This window comes from Aythya fuligula, chromosome 17 (assembly GCF_009819795.1).
Source record: "Aythya fuligula isolate bAytFul2 chromosome 17, bAytFul2.pri, whole genome shotgun sequence".
In the NCBI taxonomy this organism is placed as follows: Eukaryota; Metazoa; Chordata; class Aves; order Anseriformes; family Anatidae; genus Aythya; species Aythya fuligula.
In genome coordinates, this window is record NC_045575.1 from 11,436,448 (window position 1) to 11,461,914 (window position 25,467).

The 25,467-nt window shown below is 42.0% G+C and overlaps 1 protein-coding gene across 2 annotated transcripts in view; it reads left to right on the plus strand.

The window, feature by feature from the left end:
* The first annotated feature begins 772 nt into the window (after positions 1–772).
* The window catches only part of LOC116496131, a 31,820-nt gene continuing 7,125 nt past the window's right edge, over positions 773–25,467 (plus strand). For both annotated transcript variants that reach the window (XM_032199039.1, XM_032199040.1), the window contains exons 1-4: positions 773–896; positions 17,790–18,784; positions 24,974–25,025; positions 25,126–25,228. In XM_032199039.1, coding sequence (XP_032054930.1) covers positions 819–896; positions 17,790–18,784; positions 24,974–25,025; positions 25,126–25,228 — 1,228 coding nt within the window. In that variant the 5' untranslated portion in view covers positions 773–818. The remainder of the gene's footprint in view (positions 897–17,789; positions 18,785–24,973; positions 25,026–25,125; positions 25,229–25,467) is intronic.

Here is a 25,467-nt window from a genome sequence, read left to right on the forward strand (position 1 = left end):
CATAAAACCGCAGTCTTTTCACCAAAACTTTTACATTTAAAATAAACTATTGCAACTCCTTCTATAGAGCACAGGAATTAACTGAAGCTAGCAACGTGTGCTCACTGCCACCTGCACGGACAGAAGATGTTCTGCTTGCTGGGGCTGTAGGGCTGGCTGATGCTCACTGCAGCGTGTCTGTTACTGGAAAGGGTACAGGAGAGGTTCTGACCTGGAAAACCACAAAATGTCACGGGAACGAGGAGCCTCCCCTGCCCTGCCATGATCTCCAGAAAGGCCGAGGGGCTCCTTAGGGTGCCTGGCAGCAGTCCTTCCCTTTCCTCCTTGGAAAGGGATTTTCCCTCCTTGGAAAGGGCCTTTCTCCCTTCTCCCCTTCCCCTGATCATTCCAGCCCGTGCTCCGGGTGCCGGCGGGGCGCACTTTGCCCCTCGTCTCCCCCCCCGGCGGCGGGAGGCACTTTTCCCCGGGAGGCCGCTGGGGGAGGCTGCCCGCAGGGGCCGGGCCGCCTCCAGCCCCGGCCCTTTCCACACCCGGCGAGGACAAAAAGCGCCGGGCACCCCCCTGGGGAGCGGGGGGCTCGCAGCGGCCACCCCCGCTCCCTGCCCGGCCCCGCGCCGCGGGTGCCCCCCGGGGGAGGGCAGGGGCCGGGAGCGGCCGGGGGAGGGGGCGAGGGGCGGGGAGGCCGGGGGAGGGAGGGGGTCGCTGTCAGAGGAGCCCGCCCGGGGCACGGCACTGCTCGGCACGGCACGGCTCGGGGCACGGCTCCGCAAAGCCCGGCACGGCTCGGCACGGCACGGCTCGGCTCGGCTCCCCGCACCATGGTCCGGAGCTTCCCCGGTGCGGGGCTGGTCCTGGCGGCGGCCGCGGCGCTGTGCCTCGGCGGGGCGGGAGGCAAGGTAAAGCCCCGCGACCCCCGGCGGGACGGGGGGGGTGCCCCGGGATCGGGATCCGGCGGGCCGGGGGGATGCGGAGCGGTGCCGGGACGAGGGGATGCGGAGCGGTGCCCCCCGGTCCCTGCCCGGCCGGCGGCGGGGGTCGGCAGCGCCTCTCGAGTCCAAAGGGCAGCGGGAGGCACGGCCCGCGTCTGGGTCGCCCCCTCTGCTTCGGGACGGCAAAGCATTGCCAGCATCTATGCAAGCCCCGCGGTAACCGGTGTAACGGCATTGCCAGCAGAAATGGGAGCGCTCGCCCAAAAGCATCCCTAAGGAGCGGGCAGCCTGGCATAAGGGAGCCAAACCAACCGCGCTGTGCCTTGTCCCTGTGCGCTCCAGGCTTGTGTACCTCGTCTGTAGCAGGGCTAGCAGGTGAACCATGAACCTGGCGGCTCTCAGGACGGGGACCTTGGCATAGCTGGGAGCCACGAGGTGAGCCCCGGGGGAAGCAGAGCGGTGGTGGAAAAGGCAGAGTTGGAAGCAAAGAGCACCCCGTAACGTGGAGCAGCTGCAGAGCAAACCGGGGCTCTGGGCTTTGGGAGGGGTGAGCAGTCCTGGTCCCGCTGACACAGCGGGGACTTTTCCTGTGGACTCTGATAGGAGCAGGATTTGACACCTCTGGTAGGGATTCTTAGATCTACAAAGGATGAGCCACTATGCAATAAAAGATATTCCATGAATGTACATCTTTCGTTACATATAAATAAATAAGTGTGGGGGGGTTGCTTTCCCTGTGGAAAACAGCATTGTAATTCAGCCTGATACACCAACTCCCTGCCACAGCACATATGAATACAGCAATGACTTCGTGGTTTAAACGAAGATGTTTTATCTCACTCGGTATCCTAGGAAGATAGCTACATTGAGAACTCCTTAATTAAGCCACATTTTTGGCACTGAACTACTAAGTATTAACTTCACGAAGGTGCACACAAATCCATTGAATTGTATGGTTGCGGATTTTCATCTTTTCTCTCTCTTTTAACTCAGAATTGCATCATGTAATCTGCAGGCTTACTCTCTCCTCTTGGGCTTGTTACTGGAGATGAACAACTCCCTCATCCAGCTGTGTACTTAAAGTACATAACTTGATTGCTGCCCAAAGTTATTACATCCTTCCTGAGCTAGTTTTGTTCTAATTCTGCCTGGGCAGTCATGAGGCAGAACAAGTATTAGCTGTGTCGTGTGCCTTCGGGTGCGAGTTGTAATAGTGGGACACTGAATGTGTCAACAAGCTCTATTAATTTTGCTTTTTTTTTTTTTTTTTTTTTTTTTTTTTTTTTTTTTTTCCTTTCCCTTTCTGTTTCCTAGTCAGCTTCTGTTGTTCTCTCGTTCTGAAATCAGGACTGCTTGATTTCCCATCAGACAATATCTGAACTAGTTACGTATTGACCACAGGTACCATAGAAAAGAAACTGCCTCCTTAATGAAGCAGCAGCAACCTCCCACTTACTTTCCCAGACATGACTTCTTGTCATGTCAATTATTCTTTGGATAACATGTTGCCCATAGTCTCTAAACATGAAGGGCAATTTCTTTTGCAGAATGAAACTTAGGCACTTTCTATTGCTTATCTTCCTAAATGTGACATTGAAATCTGTGCATTAGACATGTGTGTACATCTCTTGCTCCCTGTTTTTGTTATTTTTTTGATTAAGTTGCACTTGTTCTCCACTTGTCAAGGACTGCACTATGCTGTGTAGGCTTCATTATTTTTATCTTTTTTTGGCTACATTCTGACAGTGTTGCTACGCTAGGAGAAAATCCCATTCTAAACTGATGGTTCAAATCTAGTTCAATTTAGCTGTTGAAAAAAGGTATTCAAAGATTTTCAAAGATTTATGAGAAATGAGTTATCTTCTGGTACAGAGTTAGCAGTACCAAAAAAAAAAAAAAAAAAAAAAAAAAAAAAAAAAAAAGAAACTCCCTTGGAAAGAGTAAAGTCTGCTTGATGTATGGGAGACTGAACTGCTCTTTTCATCCAGGAAGGTGGTCTCTGCCAGTCAGAGTTGAGGAACTTGGGGATGCTGTTGGGTAGCGTGGATGTTTGAAACAGGTTTTGTAGCAAAATAGAGCTCTCTCTGGAACCATTTACTAAGGACTACAGCAACTTTAAAATAGGAGTTAGATCAAATGAAAGAAAATTTGGAGATAAGGTGTATGATGTTTCCTTCTGTGTGTCTGTATCAGATGGAACAAGATGTGCAGATAAGTGGCTTGTTTATCCTGAAGGAAGAATGTAAGCCTGATGAAAGAATAACATAGTCAAAATTCCAGGTCTCTGTACGTCCATAAAATATTATCTGTTTAATCAAATCCCTATGGAGGAGGTCTCTGTGCCAGTGCCATCTTTCACCTAGTATGCTTCTGTTCACTTGCTGGCTTAAGAAAAATCAAGCCTTTCTTTTTTTCTGTTAGGAAATCTTCAGCGATACTGACCTTTTAGTGAAAGTCCTGCTCCCGATGAGGACCATGGCAAAATTCCTGCTGGTTTCAGAGGGAGCAGGATCCTTCCCAAGATCAGTGAAGGATTAAAAAAAAATAATCAACTACTAAAATATGCACCTCAATTAGCAAAGAATGTGGCCTGATTAGTAAAGTATGAAATTTCATCTATTAAATTCTACGGCCCCGATCAACAAAGCACACTGCACAATTGGCAATGTATCCAGAATCTCAACTACTGTACTAGTCTCCTGCCAGATCAACCAAGCATGCAGCTGAATCAGTAAATTATGCAACTGGAGCAGCAAAATATGCACTTCTGATTGGGGAGGGAAGGACATGGAAATTCTCAAATGTTTAAAATTGCCACACAATTGGTCTGAGCATGTTACTGGTCCATGTCTGCCTTAAGAAAAGTGCAGGCAAAATAGATAAACTTTATGAAGTCTCTCCAAACAATTGAAAAGTACATCCCACAGACAGCTCAGTGCCTGACAGCAGCAGCCCAGTTCTTTTCCAGATGTGCTACACATCTGGTTTCAATCCCAGCTGCCAGATGTGGAGGTTATTTTAGTTACACTTTAATGGGATATTTAGGTCCAGGTAGGTTTTGCTTTATATGTCACTATAAAGCACTGTATATGCACACAAGACTGTCTTTCTATCCCAACAACCTAAGCCAGTCAAGACAAATAAGGCACCTTCAAAGAACCTGAAAGTTTTGCTGGCAAGAAGCTCAGTGTCTATTAATCTCTTCACTGTTTTTGAAAGTACTTTTTGCTTCAGAAAAAGAAAAATTATAGGTCTTTCCTATTTTCTTTAGATCTTGATTAATTGATGTAGCTGCTTCCTATTGTGTTTACAATATACCTTGGCAGATAGGTACTGTGCAAGGAGCTTGGATGTTTGGCCCTTTTGGAGAGTAGCTATATTCTTATATCTTGATGCAGTAGCATTGTTTCTCCCTAACTTGTGCCTGTGTGCTTAAAAATTAAAATTCAGCCACAGTACCTTGTTCTGATCTTCAGAAGATGCTCTTGCTTTGAATTATTATTTTTGTTTTATACAGAAGAGCTGTGGGACATCCTATTTTAATAAAGATATGGTTTCAGGATTTCTATAAATAGCTTTTCTCTCTCACTCTCTCTCTTTTTTTTTTTTTTTTTTTGTTTTATTGCACTGTTCATTTTAGTACACAGAAGTCTGAAACACTATTTGAGTCTAAGAAATATCTATTTTCTTTCTTTTTCTTTTCGTCTTTATTTCTTTCTATTAATTGGTACATAAAACTGGCTTGCATTGAACTTATTTACCAAATTTCTGTCTCATTTCCAGGTCAGTTCAATGAATGATCCTATTTAGTTCTTTTTCCTGTTTAAAATATTTCCTACTGAGTCCAAAGCAGTGCCCTTAAAACATAATTGATTTGGGTCATTGAACCTTTATTTTTCATGCATGTTAGTTTGCATCCCGCCACTGGTCTGACTGGTATTTCAGTTAGAAAAATGCAGGCGGATTTCTCCTAGAGGCTAAAGTTCATGTGGAGTCTCTGGCAAAATAAGATTCTGGAGTATGTATCCCTGGAACTAGGCAATCATTTATAACTTTTTTTTTTTTTTTTTTAATAAATCTTCCGTCTGGCCAGAATGTCATAAATCTGGCTCTCTTGTTAACTTCACACTAAGCAGCAATAATGTCCACAGTGTTTCAGTCCTGATAATTCTAATTACTGAAGCACTGGAGAAGCTGAAAGCTGAGAAGATGGATGAGGCTGGCCTCGAGTCCTGCACAGCACATGGGACTCTCTCTTTGTAGAGCTGAACCATAGTTCTCCTGTTTGCCAAAGCCAGAGATGGAAGAAGCACCCAGGGTAAGAGAAGTAAGCCAGTGGCAGCAGCTTGCTGGAATGATGTGGGTAATATTTATGCTGAAGGAGGTAAAAGTGTTCTGTACCACTAGAATTGCCAGCCATCTCCTAGATGAAAACACTGAAATCATTTTTGTTCCTTTAATATCTAAGTAGCTTGAAGCAAACAATCCTGTTGCACTGGTTTAAAAAGACCCAGCAAACAAACTTTCCTGTAGTAACCAGCAAACAATTACTCTCCCCCTTCATTTGTTTCTTTGCATGACAGACCAGGAATGGTGGTAAAGTGTTCCTCTGTCTGTCTCTTTCTTCCTGCCTCCCCTTCTTCTTAAAAGAATGTGTGGCATGTTTGGTACCAGAGAGTGCCTACACAGCAGTATGCAGCTAGCTAGACTAAGGCTGGTGTAGCAGCTCTTCCCTTTCCACGCTATTATTATTCCTACAAGGTCAGTCTATGCACAGACATCTCAGGTCTATCAATATTAAATTATCAATATCCAGCTTGATGGTTAGATATAGAAGACAACACCAGCCAAGTTTTAAGATATTTTAGGCCCTTCCTTGAGTATGAGAATTGCTAAATGTAAAAAATAATCCTCTTCTACTTCTACAAATCCATGGCAGGAAGACAGCGGAGTCGGGACAGGGTCTTGCAATAATATGTAGAATGATTGTACAGCAGTTGAGAAGAGCCTTGCTGGCAGCCTTAGTCCTTGGACTCAATGTAAGAATGGTATAATTCCTCTTAAAAAGCCCTCAGCAGAAAATGGCCTTATGCTTCACTTCAGATAGCCTTGCTTCTGATCAGGAAAAAGAGGTCCCAATTTTGAGAGGAGAAAAGGCTGATTTGCCTTTATTTCCTTTCTAAAATTCTTGGGGCCCTACTGAAAGCCACAGAAGTCATCTTGGACTTCAGGAGGATTTAAATCAGGCCATAAGTACTGCTGATTTGGATTAGTAATGATGTACATTGAGGACTACATCTGTATTTGGGTTTGGGTGGAGTCCTTTAATGGTAGAAGAGTTGGTAATATTTTTACAGCACCTTTCATCAGAGGATTTCAGAGTTTCACAAATATCTAATTACAGAAACTATTAAATTAGATGAAATCCTTGGTCCTGGGGGAGTACAGGCAGCACCATTACACTTCAGTATAAAGCAGGGGTGGGTGGTGTTCAAAGTGGCAAAACAAAAGCAAATTTGCCACATACAAGCCATAACCTGTTGTGCTATCTCATTTTCATCCACTATTCTATTCTTCTAATTTCTTTATATTAGCAGCCAGGTTGCAACATCAAACCACCTCAACAAAATGGGCTGGTGCAAGCCTCCATTCAGAACTACTGTCAGGTCTGAGGAGGGACTTTTAGATCACTGATCTGTTACTGATCTATTCCATAATGATCGTGTTTCATTATTGTGTTAAATAATAGCAGGACTATTAACAAGGGCCAGGTACCAAGGATGTCAGTAAGAAAAGATTCATGAATACAGGAGATCTGGGATGAAATGCCTCTGAAATCCCAACCTAATCCAAATCCCAGAGAGACAATTGTGCAGCCTTTCCAAAGTGGGTGTGCCCGCTAGAGACCCAATCCACTTATTTTGCCTAAATCTAGCCCTCTCCTGGTCTTGGTTAGTAAGTATTTTCCTGTTTTGAGTGACTAGGATTTTATTAAAGGACTGCTTTTTTCTTCTGCATTTAACTTAAAATATGGAGCCTATACTGTTAGACCCGAGGCCTGAAGCCCAGACTGCCCATCCGCTTATCTTCGTCCCTGTATCATAGATCTGCATGGGTGGGCAGTTCAGGTGAATCTCAGACTTTGCTATTTGAATACAAGGGCCCCAAGGAGTTTCTCATCAAGACTAACTTTAAATGTGAGCTTAGTAGGCTGAACACTTTGATTTGCCTCTAAAATCAACAGTAACTTATTCCAGGCTTCCTGGTTGAAACTTGAATGGGGAAGAAGAAAGGATGTCTGCAAAGCAGATTTATTTGGAAAAATAAACTGCTCACTGGTTGAGACCCTATAACAACAAACCCAGTGCTTAGGTTTTCCTCTGGCTGCAGTATCTGTTGTACTTTTTTCTGTGTTCTCCCACACCCTCCCTGCTGTGCCCTCATGGTCTCTCCTTATGCGTAGGCAGTAAAGTAAAATTTACAAGCATCCTGCTCTCTGAAATCCTGGCAAAGGAGGAGTCTTGGAAATTTCCCTATTCAGAGCATACAAGGGGAGATGAATCCTGAAACAGTGAGGTGAAGAAAGGTGCTGCTGTTTGTATACCATCCAAAGCCAAGTGTGTGTGTGCGTGTGTTCAGACCATAACAGACTTCTGAATGGCCAGCCTCAGCTGTAGCAAATGCATGCTTAAAAACTTAGCTACAAATATTTTTTTACTCCAAGTTTTTGCATGAAAGGAAGGAGGTTTTTATCTGTTTGCTTATTAAGGATCGCTATCCATGTCTTCTGCATAAGCCCTCTCACCTGCTAGTGACATTTAGTGAAACATTAAACCAGTTGCTAAAGATTTTCAGCATGCTATTGGCGATATTAGCAGGTTTTAGCTTTCACATGTGGAATGTTTCCTTCTCCATATGTTTCTACAATAGGCTTCCATCATGTGGAACATCTGAAGTGTCTGGCTGAAACAATAGGGTCATGCAGCTAGAAATCCAAGCACAAACAGCTTTTTTTTTTTTTTTTTTTTCAAAGCAAGTTTACATGTATGTGTGTGGGTTTTTTTTTTTTTTTTTTTTTTTTTTGCTTTTAAAGATCAAAATTTGTTTGCTGGGAAGTGGCCAGCAAAATTTGCTTGTGATTGTTTTCCAGTTCCTCATTCTCCAGTTTTTGGTACTCTCAAAACAAAACAAAGCATATTTGAGCACCTAAGCTGCATATGGATTTCATTATTTAAATCTCCCCCAAGTATTTGGGAGGTTTATATATTTAAAGTTAATTTCGGAACACTAGTTTCTCAGATTCCTATGAACTCATACATAGCTTGTTGAATGGACTCTTATATTGAACTCTGCAAGCAAACTTTTACTGCAGTGCTATAGCTTTTGTTTTGTTATAGGTTTCGTCTGGTTACCAAGCAGTTCAGACATAATCTGACTGTGTTTTCTACTCTTTAATTTAAGCTGCTTTGGCCTGTTCAGTTTATAGAAAATGAAAACCAGATTGATCTTCTGGAAACTCCTTCATCACCCTGTCAGTTCCCACCAACTCTATCGTTTACTGTTAATTTTATCTATGGTGTGTTGTGTACACCTTGTTAATGAGAACCTGCTTTATAAGAAAAAAGACCTATGCTGACCTATTAAAGCCCTGAAGCAAATGGCCATAGCATCTTGAACTCTTTATTACACAGCCTTACTTTTATTTACGATGCTCCTCATCATATTCATGATTATTTGCCTGAGGAAGCACTCTAAATGATGATTTTATTTCTCATTCTAAAGCTTACTTATTTATTTATTGGATATTTGAATAAGAGTATTTTCTGAAGGAAAACAAAAACAAAACCAAGAACAAGAATGGCAGCTTTGTATGGTTATAGGATCTTACGTGATATGGTATCTTGCATTTCTATTGGAAGATCTCTGTATGTCTGTTGAGTATCCAGTCACAAGAATTACAGCTTCCACTCAAGGAATAGCCTCAAAAGTCTGCATGGAAAAGCTGGTCGTTGATGTGAATTCTAGCACTCCCTGGTGGATGTTATCTTACATATCATTTGCTTCCTTAACCATAAAAACTAATGTTGGGATAAGAGCAAGAAAACAATTATCAGACTGCCCTCATAATGACATGTCTCACTTGCATTTGTTGCATGAATGTAGCATGATAAATCTGAGATACTAATGACAGATTTCTACCTGACATTGTTCTATCTCACAAGTGTAAGAGTTGTAGTTCCCAAGGGAAGACTGTCTAGTCAAATGGGTCTTTCCAAGCACTAGATTTGCATATTTTAAATAGATTTTCCAAATAATTTCATAGAAAAGCAGTCTGGATATTTTCTTCTTTCAGACTAAGATGAGAAGAAGGACATGAATTTTGCAATGTGGGGCTGCAGAGTGAAGGATGAAGAGCTCAGAATAAGACCTAGCACTTGGTTTCTAGTAAGAGTACCTAGATGTAAGAGTACTGATTAAATTAAAAAAATAAGTCAATTAGAAATATTCTATGCCTTGGCCTAGGCCCCTTCCAGAGAATTTCTGTCTTCATTTCACACTCCTACCAATGCTTTATCTACTTCATAAATGCTTCTCCAGCTGGCATACAGCAAGTAGAGTTATCAGTGAACAATAGGGTGCTCCTGTGGTAGTAACTTCAACTTGGGAAATTGTCAAGTAGCAGAAGTACCTACAGTAAAAGTATATATGAAGTAGAAATACCTATACAGAAGTAGCCTTAAAAAATCTAAAGCAAATAAAGAACTGGCTAAGGAGAGAGAACTTCGCTTAGCCAAACTTACATAGCTGTAACTTGCAGGAGTTCAAGTAGGTGAATCCAAATTATCTTAATTAAAGAACTGGAAGGGGAGAACTAAAACTTCTGCATATTTTTAATGTTGGGAAAAAAATCAAGAATAATTTTTGTTATCTTTTCTGTATCCTGAAAGTATTCTAGCAGGTTTCACCTAGGAAGTGTTAGAAAACTGAGTTGGCCAGTAAGTCTTTTAAAGTCCCCACCTTAGTTGAGAGGGGAGATATTCTTTGAGAGGGCTGTTAAGACCATGAATTTCCCTCTGCAGGAAATGTCTCTGCCTTTTGTGTCTAGAGGGAGGCAAGGACCACAGCTGGGTGATCTTTATTCATTGCCTTAAATAGGAGGTCTTCAAGATGTCTGCAGAAACTTCTGCCCATTGTACATAACTCCAGTGAAGGTTGGCATCTCTGGCCTAATAAGGATAAACTGCTTTTGCTTCTCACCTGAAAACCTCTCAAAAGAAGGAGAGCATCAACTTGACTTTTCTCTAGTTGCTCTGAAAGCAAGTACAAAATGTCAAGTTACAATATATGCACAGACTGCGTATACTGCTGATCATGCTATGGAAAGCTGCACTGTTCCATGGGTGATTGTTCAGAAAACAGCCCTTGTTTGTGTCTCTGTGAACAAGCATTTTTTTGTAAGCAGAAAAAGGCCTTGCATCTCTGGAGTTAAATGAGGAGGTCTGTTGTTCTCCACAGAAACTGGAGTGTGTTGCTGTGTCTGGTGGTTGCCTGAGTGCCCATGTTTTTTTCTTTTCCCCACCTCCGGTTCTCAGAGAGGATCAAGTAGGAAGGATGGTGACCTCATGGCACAGTTATGCAATCTGCTGGAGGCCAGGTATCAAAATATGCTGCAGCTGTGAAGCTGGGACCTTGCTGTGGCTGGCGGGCCTGGGCCTCCTGCCTCTAATGAGATTGCTGACCTTCTCCTGCCACTTCTGCAGCTGCTTTGATTCACAGAGATTTGTTGTGGCAATGGCCTGCCTAAAGGTTTGGCATGCTGCTGTAGGAAATGCTGCATCTACAAGCAGGCACCAGAAGTTGGCCACTCTGACCTAGGAGCAGGTGAGGATGTCCTGAGTCCCATCTTTCTCTTTCCATCCTGACAAAGCCTAGTTGCCTCTTTCCAAGGTTATGCAAACATTAACATCCTTGCCTTTTTTTTTTTTTTTTTTTTTTTTTTTTTTTTCCCCTCCCCACAGAGTGAGGAGAAGGTTGTCTGTTCTCCTGTGAAATAAAGCAGCACCTTCCAAGCAATCTTTTGCAGATTTTCAGGGCTCAGCTGCAGCGAAGTCACATATGGGAAGAATAAGAGAAAATAGCTTGCCTACAGTCTGAGGTACATTTGGGCCTCCATGTCCTAAGTCTCATTCAGACTTCGCATTTTGCTCTAATTGCTGCAGTGAATTCCTGCTTCCCTCCTCTACTCTTCTAGAAAAAACTTTATTTTCCTTGTCTCCTGCAGCTACAGGCCTTCGTAGTCCCCTCCCCTTCCTACCTGCATGTTGGTAATCTTCAAATGTCCTGTCAGCCATTAAGAACAGTAGAAAACTTGTTGATAGGCATGAAAACAGGGCCCTGTAAAAGAGTCTGATGTGTGCCAAGTAGTAATATAAGATGAGTTGGGTTCTTTCCTGGAAATGGGATTTGCAGAGTGGAAATGTCACATCCACAATCACAATCATGTGGTGGAACTGCTGTTACCCACTACTGAAATAACAGAGCATCTGTTAAAAAATGTAGTTTTGATTTTGCTTAAATCCAGCAGGTTGCACTCACTTCAAGAAATATTAGACCCTTGTTTAAAAACAGGAGTGCAACTGCTCTGTATTAACTGTATTAAAAGCAAATGTATGCTCAGCCTGGATTTGGGGTCCTACAATTGAGGCCTGTTCAGTGCTCATTTACGTGAATTTCCTCAGGGCACAAGGCAAGAATACAGACTGTGTGCTGGTGTATGGATTGGTGTCAGGATACAGCTACTGGGAGGGAGAGAAGATGACCCCTCAGCAGACAGAATACACTCCAAATTGAGAACTCTTTGAGGGATCATTCTGAAAAAAAAGTCACTGTTGAGGACTGGAAAAAGGAGACAGGGACAACTCTCTCGTTATATTCAAGCAAGCTACCAGCAATTTTTTTATGCTCTGTCAATCCCATATCCTGATCTACTGCTGCTAGGCATGCTATTTCCAAGCATCCAGAGATGCTTGAAGAGTTGCCATAATACAGGATGAGAGATTTTCCTTTTGCTGCTGTCTCATGCTTTGAACAGCAAAGGCAATTTGGCAGAGGAGAAAATGGTGATTCCAAGGCAGTTCCAGGAACTCCTGTACTGCCAGGTGGAAAAATAAGTTGAGGTGCTGCTGTTGTATCTAGTTCATTCTAATGAAAGAAAATAAACCTTTAATGATGAGCTGAAAGTACAAAATTAAGTAGAGTGCTAATTTTATAAAACCTCCAATTAACTTTGTCCTCCACTTGGAAACAGATTTATAGATTTATAACATCTTTGATCTGTAGATCAGTCAGCTAGTGAAGTAAATGTGATCACTTATAAAACTTCAGTCTGTTAGTTTAAGATCTTAGTCTTGGGATAGTCTTTCCTTAGATCCTGTATTTGATGAGCATCCAAAAAGCTCAGACTTCTGTAACTTGGAAATACTGTGAGAGGAGAACTTGGTCCTTCCTCTGGGAACCACAAGAATTGTATTTCTGGTAGCTTTGCAGCTAGTTCCTTCCAACCACGTCAGCAAATAAACACTTGTCCATATTTTGTTCCCCCCCCCGCCCTTAAGCTAGGAGTGGGGAATGATCTTTTTCCCTTGTTGTTTCTTTTTTTTTTCTTTTTTTTTTTTTCTTTTTTTTCTTCTCCTTTTTAAAGCCCTAAGTTCAATCATTTTCTTTCTGCTCTGGATGAAAGTTCAGGCCACTTCCTATTTCATTCCGGGTGGTTGGCTCTGTTCAAGTATCCAAGTGATCTTTAACTCAGAATGAACCTCTTGTACTTGAAGGGGCAAGTAACTGAGATACCATACCTAGCTCTGCATGTTAAGAGCAATTGCAAAGATTGGTTGAGCCAGTGTTTTAAAGAGGTCCCTGGGGCAGAATAAAATGTGAAAGAACTGATGAGGTAGTCTTAAAACATTGCCAACTCTGAAAGAAACACACATGTACACACATGTGTGCACATTGTATGTTTTTAATTTTGAAGGGGTGATGGATCCTAAATAAAGCTTCCTGGATTTTCACCCCACCAATACTATCGTGAGTTCAGATGGCTAAATTTAGTTATCTAGACTGAACAGTCTTGTATTCTAAGACCATGTCCATTTCTGTCCAAAATCTAATTGCATATCTCTATGTTTGGTATACAGTCAGCTGTAGGCTGACAAGATAAGGCTACTAGGCAGCCTTAGCGGGGGGAGCTAGAGGACTCTGTTTTATAAAAGCAAAAAATCTACCTGGAGAAAGGTTCTCTTTTTACTCTCCCCCCCCAAAAAAAACCACAAAACAAACAAACAAACAAACAAACAAAAAACACAATCAGTGATGTATCATCTACTTAGTGTGTATACTTTACAGAAAAGGACAAAACATAAAAGAATCTTGTGGTCACAAGCACAGGATCATAACCAAGCATTTTGACTTCAGAGTGATCTTCTTTAAGGGCCTAAGGTCTGCATAAACAAGTTCTATCCTCATCTTCACTCATTACTCTAATATTAATTTTTTCTAGTACAGCCTTCAAGCAAAGCCCTTTAACTTGGATAAGGAGATAATACACGTCTGTTCTTGAAGACACTAATAAATGTGGCAGCTCTTAAAAGTTCAGTCAGCTTGAAATGTAGTTGATTATTCCTTCTCTGGCATTTCTAAAAAGAAGTGAAAGTGACATTTTTAAGTATGCCTAAAACTGGAAATACATGTGAGAAATACACAGAAGCTGAGATGTGCATAATGCATGAATGAGGGAGAAGTGGGTTATGATCTTCTCCCCACACACCTGAAACTGGGTATCTCTATCAAGTGTGCATCCTGGCCCTTGAGGATGTCTTAGAAATTTAGTGGTTCCACTGTATTTCTCCAGTTTGGTCTGCTGAGGCTTTCACTCTGACTCTGTGTACACACCAAGATAACTTGATATTTCTTGGGTATGTTGTAAAAGAAAATCTACACTAGAGAGGTCTCAAGCCAGAGAATCTGAGATTGTGCTCACAAATAACAAACATCAAGACAGGACGTCCTCTTTCCCCTTCTTTGAGATAAACACTTCAAAAATAAACAGTCTTTGGGACTATGCAGGCAGGACAGCATCCTCCAGGATGCTGTGAACAGCAGCTCCTCATAACCAGCATTAACATGAATGAAGAAAATGTATCACTACTGCACTCAGGGCTTCAATGAAAGCTATGAACACAAATGGGCTGAGGGTTTCCCTAACCAGGACCTTGCATCACTTTGTCTCCTCTTCAGCAGGGCATATGTCTTTACAAGCTGAACTGCATGGCCGTGTCACCTTCTCCTACCAGCTACATGTAACAGCAGCCTCCCCACATTCTCTCTGGGCTCCCACCACCACCTCATGCCTGAAGCATTCCTCTCTTGGAGGCAGGCCAGAGAAGCTTGAAAAACTGAGCCCTGCCTGCTTCTAGTGGTTTGCACAGAGGCTGGTACCCATCACTGAAGAGCTCTTGTGGGCAAGCTGCCACATTCGTGGCTTCTTGCAAGACCCTCCTGCCTAGTAATCACCTATCCACACCTTAAGATTTCCTCTGGCAAGCCACTGTATTTCATGTATCAGTACATTAACCACTGCCAATCACACTCCTTTGTATGCTTGAAAACTGCAACCCTTGCTGCCTTCCAAAAAAACTTATTCCTCTGAAGAGGTCCCTTCTGAACCCACGTGAGTTTGATGTGCCTCTCATCAACACACTCAGGAGTTTATCTTCTGAACAGATTAAAAAAAAAAAAAAAAAAAGGAAAAATAAATCCCCACCCTTTTCATAATTGGTCTAATTGAGGTAGGCATATATCAACTGTTGCTTTTAAAAAAAACAACCTATCATTTGCAAAGATTAAAAATGTGCCAAATTTTTTGCATGCCTCTGTCAAAAGCCTGTGAATTTATAACTTGCTGAGGAAGGGAACATCTGTGTCTAATTGATGAAATTCAGCCTTCATAATGGATGATGTAAATGAACTAAACAGTTTTGTCAGTAATTCAGTCGTGGATTATAAACTCATCAGAAATCCTCCCTCCTCTCTTCCTCCCCCCCCCAGATCTGTCTTGCATTTGCTGTCCCTTGTGTATTATTTTTTTCCTGTTCTCCAAACAAATCTTGAAGGTTTTCAGTCTCCCAAGCCATAATAAATGAAATATTGCCCTATTGCTATGACCTTTCAACCATATTTCTGGAATGCATGTGTTGCACAAATCCACCGTCCTTAGGTCTGTGGACACAGGGTACCTGTTGGGATTAAGCTAAATATTGCTGCTGACTGGCAGCCACGTGTCTTGCAGGCGAACAAAAAACATCTGAGCCTGAACCTGAGGCTCCATGGACATACACAGAGTCTCCAAATGATGACAGATTCAAGTGAAAATGAAGGCAGGAATATGAACGTCTCTTGAGAGTGGGGGCGAGGGATTTATAAGAATGCACTTACCCATTCAACACTTCAGTGATTAATCACACAAGATCCACTGAGCTGATGGCTGCTACTTTTGGGTGTTAACAAAATCTTCTGGTAGTAGAGGTGGGGCTGTGAATGCTTCCAACTGCCTTCTCAGTATCTGAAAAAAGACAACTAGGTCAGTTCACATATTTCTCAAAATAAAATCTCAACCCTCAATCACTGCTAATTTAGGAAGTTTGGGCCTATGTGTAATTCTCCTACAGCCAGGAGTACCTTTCAATAGCAGCAGTTCTGATGCACATTCTGGCTCCAAAACTGGGTACTTCTTTTAAATGAAAAGTTAGGCATTATTTGTTAGTTCTTGGTATACAAATATTTAAGAGTGAGCTCAAGAGACTGAGAACAAAGGCATGTCTGCACAGATACTCCAGGAGAGAAGGAAATCACAGAGAAGCCCTCTTTCTTCCTAGCATAGGAGTAACCCTCTCCCTAACAGAAGAAAGGGTGTAATCCCTGGAAATCATCTAGTTTTCAGTAAAATCCCCAAAACAACAGTAAATGTATCTGTAATTCCAAAGTAAATTAGGAAATGAAACTAAATGTTAGGATTCGTATCCTCCTAAATTGACAAAGTTTTTCTGTTTTCGGCTGGATTTTTACCATGAATTAACTAATTTAGATCAGAACAACAACAAATTACCTCCTAGAGGAAAGATCTCTAAATTTCTCTTTACCTATTTTGGCATTACATGCTGTGGGGCACCTAAAGCATTCACAGAAAATAATATGATCTGGGTGCATGAATACGGTTTCTTCTCCACTTGAGACTTCAAGCCATAGTCCAAGTGCCTTAAATTAGAAGCCCATAGTTTATTCCACTATAATTAGCACAACCTTTGATTTAAGTGACACTTTTAAAAGTCAAAGATTGGATTTCAATCTGTAGTACGGAAAACAATTTCTACCCACTTTGCTGTTTTGGTCATTTTTTATTGCCACCCTGACACCTACCCTGGAATTACTCTGAATATGAAAAGCACCTGCTGGAAAACAAAGTTCATGCCTTGCAGAACAGGTCTGGCTTTTTGTTTTCACTTAAGGGCTTTTACCATTTGGCATTGTAATTTTTATTCTTTCCATTTCAATATGGGCCAAAGGGAAGGAGCAAGAGAAAAAAAATGGAGTATTTTGATCTTTGTGGCTTTATATGGACTTCATAAGCTTTGTTTGTTGTACTGCCAAACTTCCTTTGTGTTTAAATAGATAACAGACCAAGACGACAAATCATTTCCAATAATAATAATAAAAAAGAAAAACAAACCCCCAAAGCCTTCCCTTTCTTTTCCAATTAATGCTAGTAAACACATGTTCCTAGATAGGGCTTGTACCTAAGTACCTCTGACTTATTATTTGTCCTTTTCAAAAACAATTGCCCCAGGCAGAGACAGGGCTCTCTGCTCTCCAAATTTATGAAATAATTTTGAAAAAAGGCTCTGAGAGCATCTTTAGGAGAAGGTCAGTGTAAATATGATATGGGGAAAACAGCCTCATACACCTTTAGAGAACAAGGAAAATGGTAGGTAGCACAACTATTTGTGGATTTCTTCCTACTTGGACTGTGAAGACTATTTATGGAGAAAGAAGAAGTAACAAATTTCACATGGGACTATCACTGTTACGCAAAATGCATGTTGATTTCTAGTTTACTAGTGAGAGCTGATATCTGCCATCACTATTTTGAGAGGCTTTGCATTTAAAGGACAATTTACCCAATCAAAACCACCTAGATTTTACTGCTTATTGAAGTAAATAAGACAATGTCTTTGAAACAGAAGATGAGTTGGTTGCATGAATCATGCTTAATTGTCACTGCAAGGGCCTTTTTACATTTGAAAAAATCGTTTTGTAATGAAAATAACACAGAGTTCAAGATACTGTGGTGACACAGTTTTTCTTTAGCTTCTTAAGATTTTTAACACACAACAAGCCATTTAGGATGACACTTTCGTGCGGTGAAAAAATTGTATGTCAGCAAGTAATGTATTCAGTAATCAATAACCTGGGAACACCTCTTAGCCAAAAGCAGAAATGGATGCTATTATGATCAGTAACAGAAAAAGAGGAATAGAAATTAATTACTCATCTAGATTACATTTCTGCAGAGGTTGATTATTCAATATATACTTGAATGGTCTTTAAGAATGGCTGTCCATATTAGAGATTAATGTTCTAAATGTGAAAGTAGAAGGTAGACTTTTACAAGCTTAATGAATTTCCATTTCTTGAGGCTATCTTATACCAGTTGCTAAAGGGGAAGGATAGGACCTTCAGTAGGTCTAGCAGGCTGCATCCTGTATATTGTCTCTGGCAAGATGTAAGTTTATTTGTTTAATTTCCCAGGTATATTATTCCTGTGGTGCGGTGGTGGAATCAATGGAAAGAGGCCTGATTTTATCTCCAGGTTTTCCAAACAACTACTACCCAGGGACACACTGTGTTTGGCAATTTTTCATTCCCATGAGAACCCGTCTCATCTTGGAAATTTTTGACTTTGACATTTTTGAAAGCTCTAGCGAAACTCCGCCCCCCTGGGATGGTTTTTCAGCCCCTGCTGTAACAGAAAGTAAGGACACATCCCCTCCTCAGGAAAACCTAGACTTCACTCTCCATACCACAGAATCCTCTCTCCAGACCTGGATGTCGAAGGTGGCTCAGAATCTGAGCAGCACAGGAGATCAGTCAAAAGAGCTTTCTGGTCACCTGGAACAATTTCCAGGAGCTGCCTCAAAGAAAGATGAAGCCAAACAAGCATCTGAAGAAAACCAGTCTAAACAGATGAAGAAACCCAAAGCGATCACCAAGACCCAAACAGAAGAACTGCCATTCTCTGTGGCGAGTGGTGCCACGATGCAGAGACAAAATACCAGTGACCGAGAAACAGAGGAAGATTTGAAAGGCAAAACTTTGCTTGCCCGCCTAGCTGCTAGTGAGAGAGATGAAGTTTTGGGAGAGAGCTGGACTCTCCCCACAACGGTACTGCCGGTGGAAATCTCTTCCAGCCCACAGTCAGCAGTGGATGTCTGTCCCCATGATGTATTGTATGTTTCTGATCTCATCACATTTTCCTCTCGCTTCTGTGGACCAAATTCACCTTTAAACAAAACCATGGTCTTTGGTTCGTCTCTGGAAATGGTTGAGGTTATTATGGAGCTAATTACCACCACTGACCGGGGCCGAGGCTTTGCAATGCTCTTTGAATATAAGAACATCACTGAACCCAACACTGTAGATGCTGTGAGGCAAGAAAGAAACGAAAACATGATGATGATGGCAGTTTTAACAGGGACCGTCTTCTTTGCACTGGCTTTGCTCTCTGCCCTCTGCATAGCTTGCAGGTAAGATGATGCATGTCTGAGCCTTTGAAGCATGTGACGTTATCTGTGCATGACGAGAAAGACCAGAAAAACAAATATACATTTCCTTTGCTCTTCTAATGCTTGCTGTCCTTTAAGTACAGTAGTGTGTATACTACAGTGGCTATAGAGGAAATCAAAGCCAGATTCTATTCCTGCCACATGCTCCACAGTTTTCTTTCCCAGATCTACAGCTCCACTGCCTCCAATCTATTTTATTTTCCTGCAGAAACACCTGGAGAATGAGGACTTCCTTGGTCATTATTTGCTTTTGAAACTTGTTTCTCAGTTTTGGAACACTAGCTGCACTGGGGACAAATGCAGAACAGAGAGATCACCTTTTCCTGAGTATCCCAAGCAGGCTGAGCACTGCACGTTAACACCTTGCAGAAAAGTAAATAGCAGCTAAAATACTACCACTTGGAATTAACATGTGGTTACCTACATTAACTAGCATTTTCCAATTGGAAGCAAATTTTATTCAAGCGACTCAGACTTTGCTTACCTCCTGAGGTGCATTAGAATTTCAGTTACCTACACATCCCGGTCACTGCTAGGGGAAGAGCCACAAGATGTGCTGTGGTATCTGTGCCTGTCCACAGAGGTCATCTGGAATGACTTGGCCGAGTGAGCTGAAGCTTGGGCAGCTGGTTTCCAGGTCCTGATGCTAACCAGTTAAACAGCTAAAACCAGCCAGTGATGAAAACATTCCTCTCCAGTCAGTTGCTTTTATTTGTTTTCTCCTGATATATCTATCAGGAGAAAGCTTCTCCACCCCCCATCATATTTGCATTTTTCTTACTAACTCTAGTGAAAACAGTGAAAACATTTCTGTAAAAACATTGCTTTTTTTTTTTTTTTTTTTTTTTTTTTTTTTTTTTTGGTTCCTCCTTCCAACAAATTCAAAGCAAAGCACAAGCTCCCCAGGTTTTTGTCAAAACAAACAGTATTTTTCAAATATTTTGACTGCAATGGAAGCATCAGGCAAACTGAAACAAATACTGCCCCTCGTAGGGCTCTGCTGGAGTGCCTGAGTATTAGTAATAGCATTTGTTTCACAGTGACAGCATTCAACTGGTCTGTCCCCTCTTCCTGTATCCTCTACCTAAAGTATTTTGGATCCTCCAACACAAAAGTTCTCAGGATGGCCCAGCAACTCCTAGTAGCTGAGGTTGATTTGATAAAGGTAATTTGTTTTCCTTGTCCTTTTGGAGGCTGCATTTCTAGCTGTGCTGAATAAATACAAAATATAGGCCACCACTGTACTGAGAATGAGAAAATGTGGGCAAGGTGATGGAGCTTAAATATAATCTCCCTTGCTGTATATAGAAATTCCTGCTTTCAGGGTCTGGTTTTTTCATAGTTGCAAGAGTTAAACTTGCATGTGTTACATCTAACTAACCTTTTTCCTTTCTAAAGAGCTTGCAGAATACTAATTTAGACCACAATTTTTTTTTGCTAGCTCTAAAGGAAAACGTCTGGTGGAAAATGTCTTCCAGATACTAAATACTTCATTTTTATACCCTTGCCAAACTTCAAAAGCGGCAGAAACATGCTGCCTTTGCTATGGCAGCAGTCTTGCTAATACACACGTCGAGTAGGCTGTTCTTGCTCCGTTTTCCCTATTTAATTTCACTGCAGCTATCCATGAAGCTGAGTATTATTCAAACCAAAGTACACCAGCAATGTGAGATAATGTGAGATTCCACTGGCTATAGTGTACAATTTGGCTTTTTGCTTCTCAGATATTTACAAAACATGGTAATATTCTATAGTTGACCAACAGAGAAAACTTAATACAACCCCCCCCCCCAAAAAAAAAAAAAAAAAAAAAAAAAAAAAAGTTGTATGTTCTGGTCACTGAGAACATCTTGCCAAGAAAAAAAAAAAAGGAAAATATATCTGTCAGATATTGGCTGTATATAGAGAGAACTATCCCTAGTCCTTTAGTCTTCTGAAAGGCTCTTTGCTATGCCAGCTGCCTATGTTCCCTGCACACTATTTCAGGGAGGCCTTGATTACAATATACTTTTATTTCTTGCTAGACTTAAACCCTGTGAGATCTGTGGTGTGGAAACAATGCCATGACCTGTGCCGAGCACGTCACTTAGGCTGCACTGGAAAATTCTTTTTCCCTCTTTCCTGCCCTAACTGCTTTAAGGATATTTGTCTCTGGCCCCAGCACCACTGGCACTGGTTGGAGCTCGCCTACACTTTCCAGCTGTGTAGGTTTTTTTTTTTTTTTTTTTTTTTTTTTTTTTTTTTAACAAAGCTTAGAATAAGATTGCAGAGACCATTAAGCACATCTAACCTGCTTTTAGTTTGAGACCACCAAGCTGTATTTTATGCTTCTTGCCCTAAGTAGGGGCTTGAAATCAGGTGTCAGAAGTGTTTTAGCCATAGCTTGTCCTCATTGCCAAAAATGTCAAGACTGCAAGGGGTGGGGTGAGGGAAGAAGTGAAGATGCTTTAACAACACAGCACATTCAGAAATGCGACCAGCTCTCTGAGGCATGACAATGCTGGCCCTGGCTGGAATATGCCACTGCAAAGGAGATGCCAAGAGTAACCCTCAAGCTCTTGGCCCTGTAAACTTGCCTTTCACTTCTCTTCGTGCTCTGCTTGCTCCTCTGGTACCACATTGGCATTTAGCTGCGATTCTGCCATTTCTATCTGCTGCTCTTGCTCAGCTAAAAGTAGCAGGGAGTTAGCTTTGCCAGGGTTAGAAATGGCCCAGGCCAGGCTTGGCACCTACTGCCAGTCCAATGCACCAAGTCGTCAGCAGAGTCTGCTCAGGCTCATTGCATTCAGCCAGGGCAAAGCTCTCTGGGGAAACTCCAAGTCTCTGCCACACTGCAGCTTTTGTTTGCTGTTTGGGGAGGAAATGAAAGCTTCAGTTGTTAGTTGGCCAATAATTCTAATTACTTTTGGCCATGAGGCCTGACTCAAGCAATGGGGTATTTTTTATTTTCTTTCCCAAGCCCCCAAAACAAGAGACACATCCACCTTATTTAATTTTAATCCTGTCCAGTGCAGCCAGACTTTTGCTCAATGGTTGCAATCCATGGATTGTAACTGCATATTACATCTGCATAGCCTGCCAGTGACCTGTTTCCAATTACAACCCGTCTACACGTACAGCTATTTCATCAAGTTGTTATGTGCTGCCATTTCACTCCATGCAAGCTGCCCTGCCTGCAGCCTGATCTTCACCTGGGGGTGGAACTTCTTCCTCCTATGACACCCTCCTAGAGGATCCTAGTCACTTCTGGGCTAAAACCAGGGCTTTTCTCTGCCATTCTCATGCTAAGCAGAACCCAGAGACCCCTACCTGCCTGTTCGTAACTGTGTCCCCTGCTCCTGTCTCTCTACAAGAGGCTAGTTTAGTTAAAAATGTAACTAGACATAGAAGGAGCTGCCTACTAGGGAACACAGGGCAATTTTCACAAAGCTTTCAACAGACTTAAATTTTTGCCTTACTTGGGAAGGTTTAAGCAACTTTTTAAAAAATGCACCTTCTTTTAAGTGATGGAAAATGGCACATTGGGTATTTTATATGTGTGAGCTATGCACTGATCTAAATCACAGATCTGCTTGGTGGCCAGGTACTGCAGCATGCCATGGGAGGTGCAGTGCATCTGGAGAGAGAAGTAAAGAAAGACCAAGGGCCCAAGTCCTGCAAATTAGAGCATCTCTCCAAGCACTTTAGCTGTAGCTCTGAATAGAAAGAAAAAAATCTCAAGTTTCCACCAGAACTTTTTGTTGGCCAAATCTAGAAATCCTTAGCCTTGGTGTGCATTAGTTCTTGACAGTAAATCAAACTGTTAGGTGGAAATAAGACACTCAATACCCAAAGCATGATAAGGGAAGAAGTTAAATAGGGGATATTTCAACCAGTTACACTTTACTATCCTAATTTAAATCTCAGGAGGAACAGGACTCTTCCCTCTCCTGTTCGCCCTTCTTCTACTGTCCTTGCACAGAAAACTGATATTTTTCTGAAAAACTGGCAACACCTTGCCGTCCCTCTGGTTCATTCTGCCAAACTGAAGCATGGCTTTCAAGGTAGCTATGGTGCCTGCTAAATATTGTAAAACACATTTATAAAAAATGGAAAAGAACCAGATCTGTGTAAGGTATTGACATTTCTTAGTGCAAAACTTGCACTGTTTATCCTAGTTTATCAACTATCAGCTGCTGAGACTTTTATAATGGATATTTCATCTTTTTAGCTTTGTCCCAGAGAATATGAATATCTTATAAGTGGGACATCTGTATATAGGACTCGGAGAAACACATTTTCAGTCATGTTTCCAAGGATTTGCGTATCTTGTCTGTCACATTAAGAGGTCAAATAAACTCGTAAGTGAGACCATCCAGTTTACCAACAAGTCTGGGTAGACAAGGCCTGGTGTTCAGTGTGGAAGAAATGTGTGCTAATTTATTTATTTTTCTTAAAAGAGAACATTCCCTTTTTGGTCTTCAATCCTTAGGTGGGAATATTTCAATAAATGTTTGTAACACATCAGTTATTTGAAACAAGAATATTTATGATTCTGAGATTTGAGTAAATGGGCTTAGGCAGGAAAGAGTAGGGATATGGTAAGAGAGGAAAATATGAATGCAATATGGAAAAAGCAGGAAATTGCACAGTTCTTACACTATCTATCTGGATGCCTTGACCACTATGCTAATTCATTATTTTGGGTCACGTTTTACTCAATCCCGCCTGCTTAAGCAGCTCTGGTGGCTAATAAGAACTTCTGGTGTGTGTGTGCATGTGTATGTGTGGGGGGCATATTTACATATGCATGTTCTACTCAAGAGCATTTCCTGCTTGGCTTGATCTTAATCCTCCAATTAGGAAACACCACTTCTTAGAAATCTCTAGCTGCTTCCTCTCCCCAAACCACTGAGTTGAAGCAGCCCTGCATACTGTGGCAAAGCCCATGTGGCAGCTGATATGATCTTGCTTCCTGGAGTAACAACTATCCATCTGGAGTCCATCTGAATTAAAGTCAGAAGTGCAAACTTGCTCTCCTCTTTCTGTAGTTTCCTCCATATTCATTAGGAATAGTACTGGGGGGACACCATACTTTTTTTTTTTTTTTTCCCTCCCCCTCCATTGTTTCACTTTCAATAAGCCTTTTTTTTAAGAGTTCCAATGATATGGTGAAGGAATGAAACCTTATGCCTGAGATGGAGCACATGCTGACTCCTGGCCAGACTCATCAGGTGTTGTCTGAGCCCCCAGGTCTTAAAGAGAAGCAATAATGAAATGGTGCCTGAAAACTTGCAATCTTGACTTCAGCACATCATTTAAAAGACACCACCACAAACCTTGTATGGAAGCCAGCAAGAGGAAATATGCCACCCAACAGCATAGCTAGTAGGGAAAAATAGTAACATGGGTCACATCATATATTAACACTGCTGTGTGTTTCTGAACTGTCCCATGAAGAACTGCTGTACACCAAAATAAAATATACTTGCTTCAGTCATGATCATGTTCAGCCTTTCTTCATGACATGTTTACATTTTGGATGAGTAAGATGTAAATAACACTAGATGTTTCAGAATGTCAGATTTAGTAAAACTTAAAAAAAAATTGTTAAGAATATGATTTTGTTTCCCTTCATCCCAACAGGCATATTTAACTGGTAACCATCTGCCATAGCAGTTTCCATTAATAAAATGGTCATACAGATGAACATTTGATGTTCTCTGCTTGCTAAACATAATCCAGCATGCAATACCGACTACACAGGTGAAATACTCTGTATAACAGGATAAGAACAATGTCATTGCTCAGACCAAAGGAAGGATTTCGGTTCTGCTATTTAGTTTCTGACATGAAAGAATAGCCTGTGGGGGGAAGGCTAGTAGGACTTTAAAGAGGTCTGAACTCTGTTCCGCTCTCTGTTTTGTGATGATCATGGGAAGAAGACAGATCCTTCTCTTCTTCAGCTGACTTTCCACAACACGAGCATATCAGTTTTTCCCCTGGCCTACAGGCCTTGAGCCTTGGTGAGTGTTTTGGATGCTCCTGCAGGCTGGACAGCTCATAACCTGCTAGGCCACCCTTGCAGGACAAGCACCGCTGACAGCTTCCCTTCTCTGGGATTAACTCACTTGTGGGCTTCTTGTTGTTGTTGCTGTCTCTCCTTTTCAGGCAGAGAACGTGCCCCAAAAGGAGCTCATCCAACGCATGCAGTGACCAGGAGGTTAGTGCTAATGGCTTCAGCAATTTCTGTTTCTCTCTTTCATATTGGCTGTTGCACTGTTTATCTGACGATGTTTACTGGGGCATGTTCTGAGTTGTAGAACGGGATCCAGAACTCCGCCGTTGATATCAATGAGCTCCAGCTTGTGGTGCCAAGTCGGGAGAATGAAAACAACAACCACTCTGTCAGCCGGGAGCAGGCGGGTAAGCGCGGCGCACCGGCAGGGGTGGGTCAGGGCACCCTGTAGGCCTTGGCCTGCTAATCAGACCATTCCTTCCTTGCCATCCTCCTCCCCGTCTCGCCCAGGCACAGCTGGAGAGCCACTTCACAGCAGAAAGGCTTTGTTGTGGGAATATCCCTTGCTGCTCTCCCCCCCTCACTGGTAGGGCAATTCTCCTGGCAAGAAGCACACACAGGCACAGCTCCAGGACACTGCCAGCAG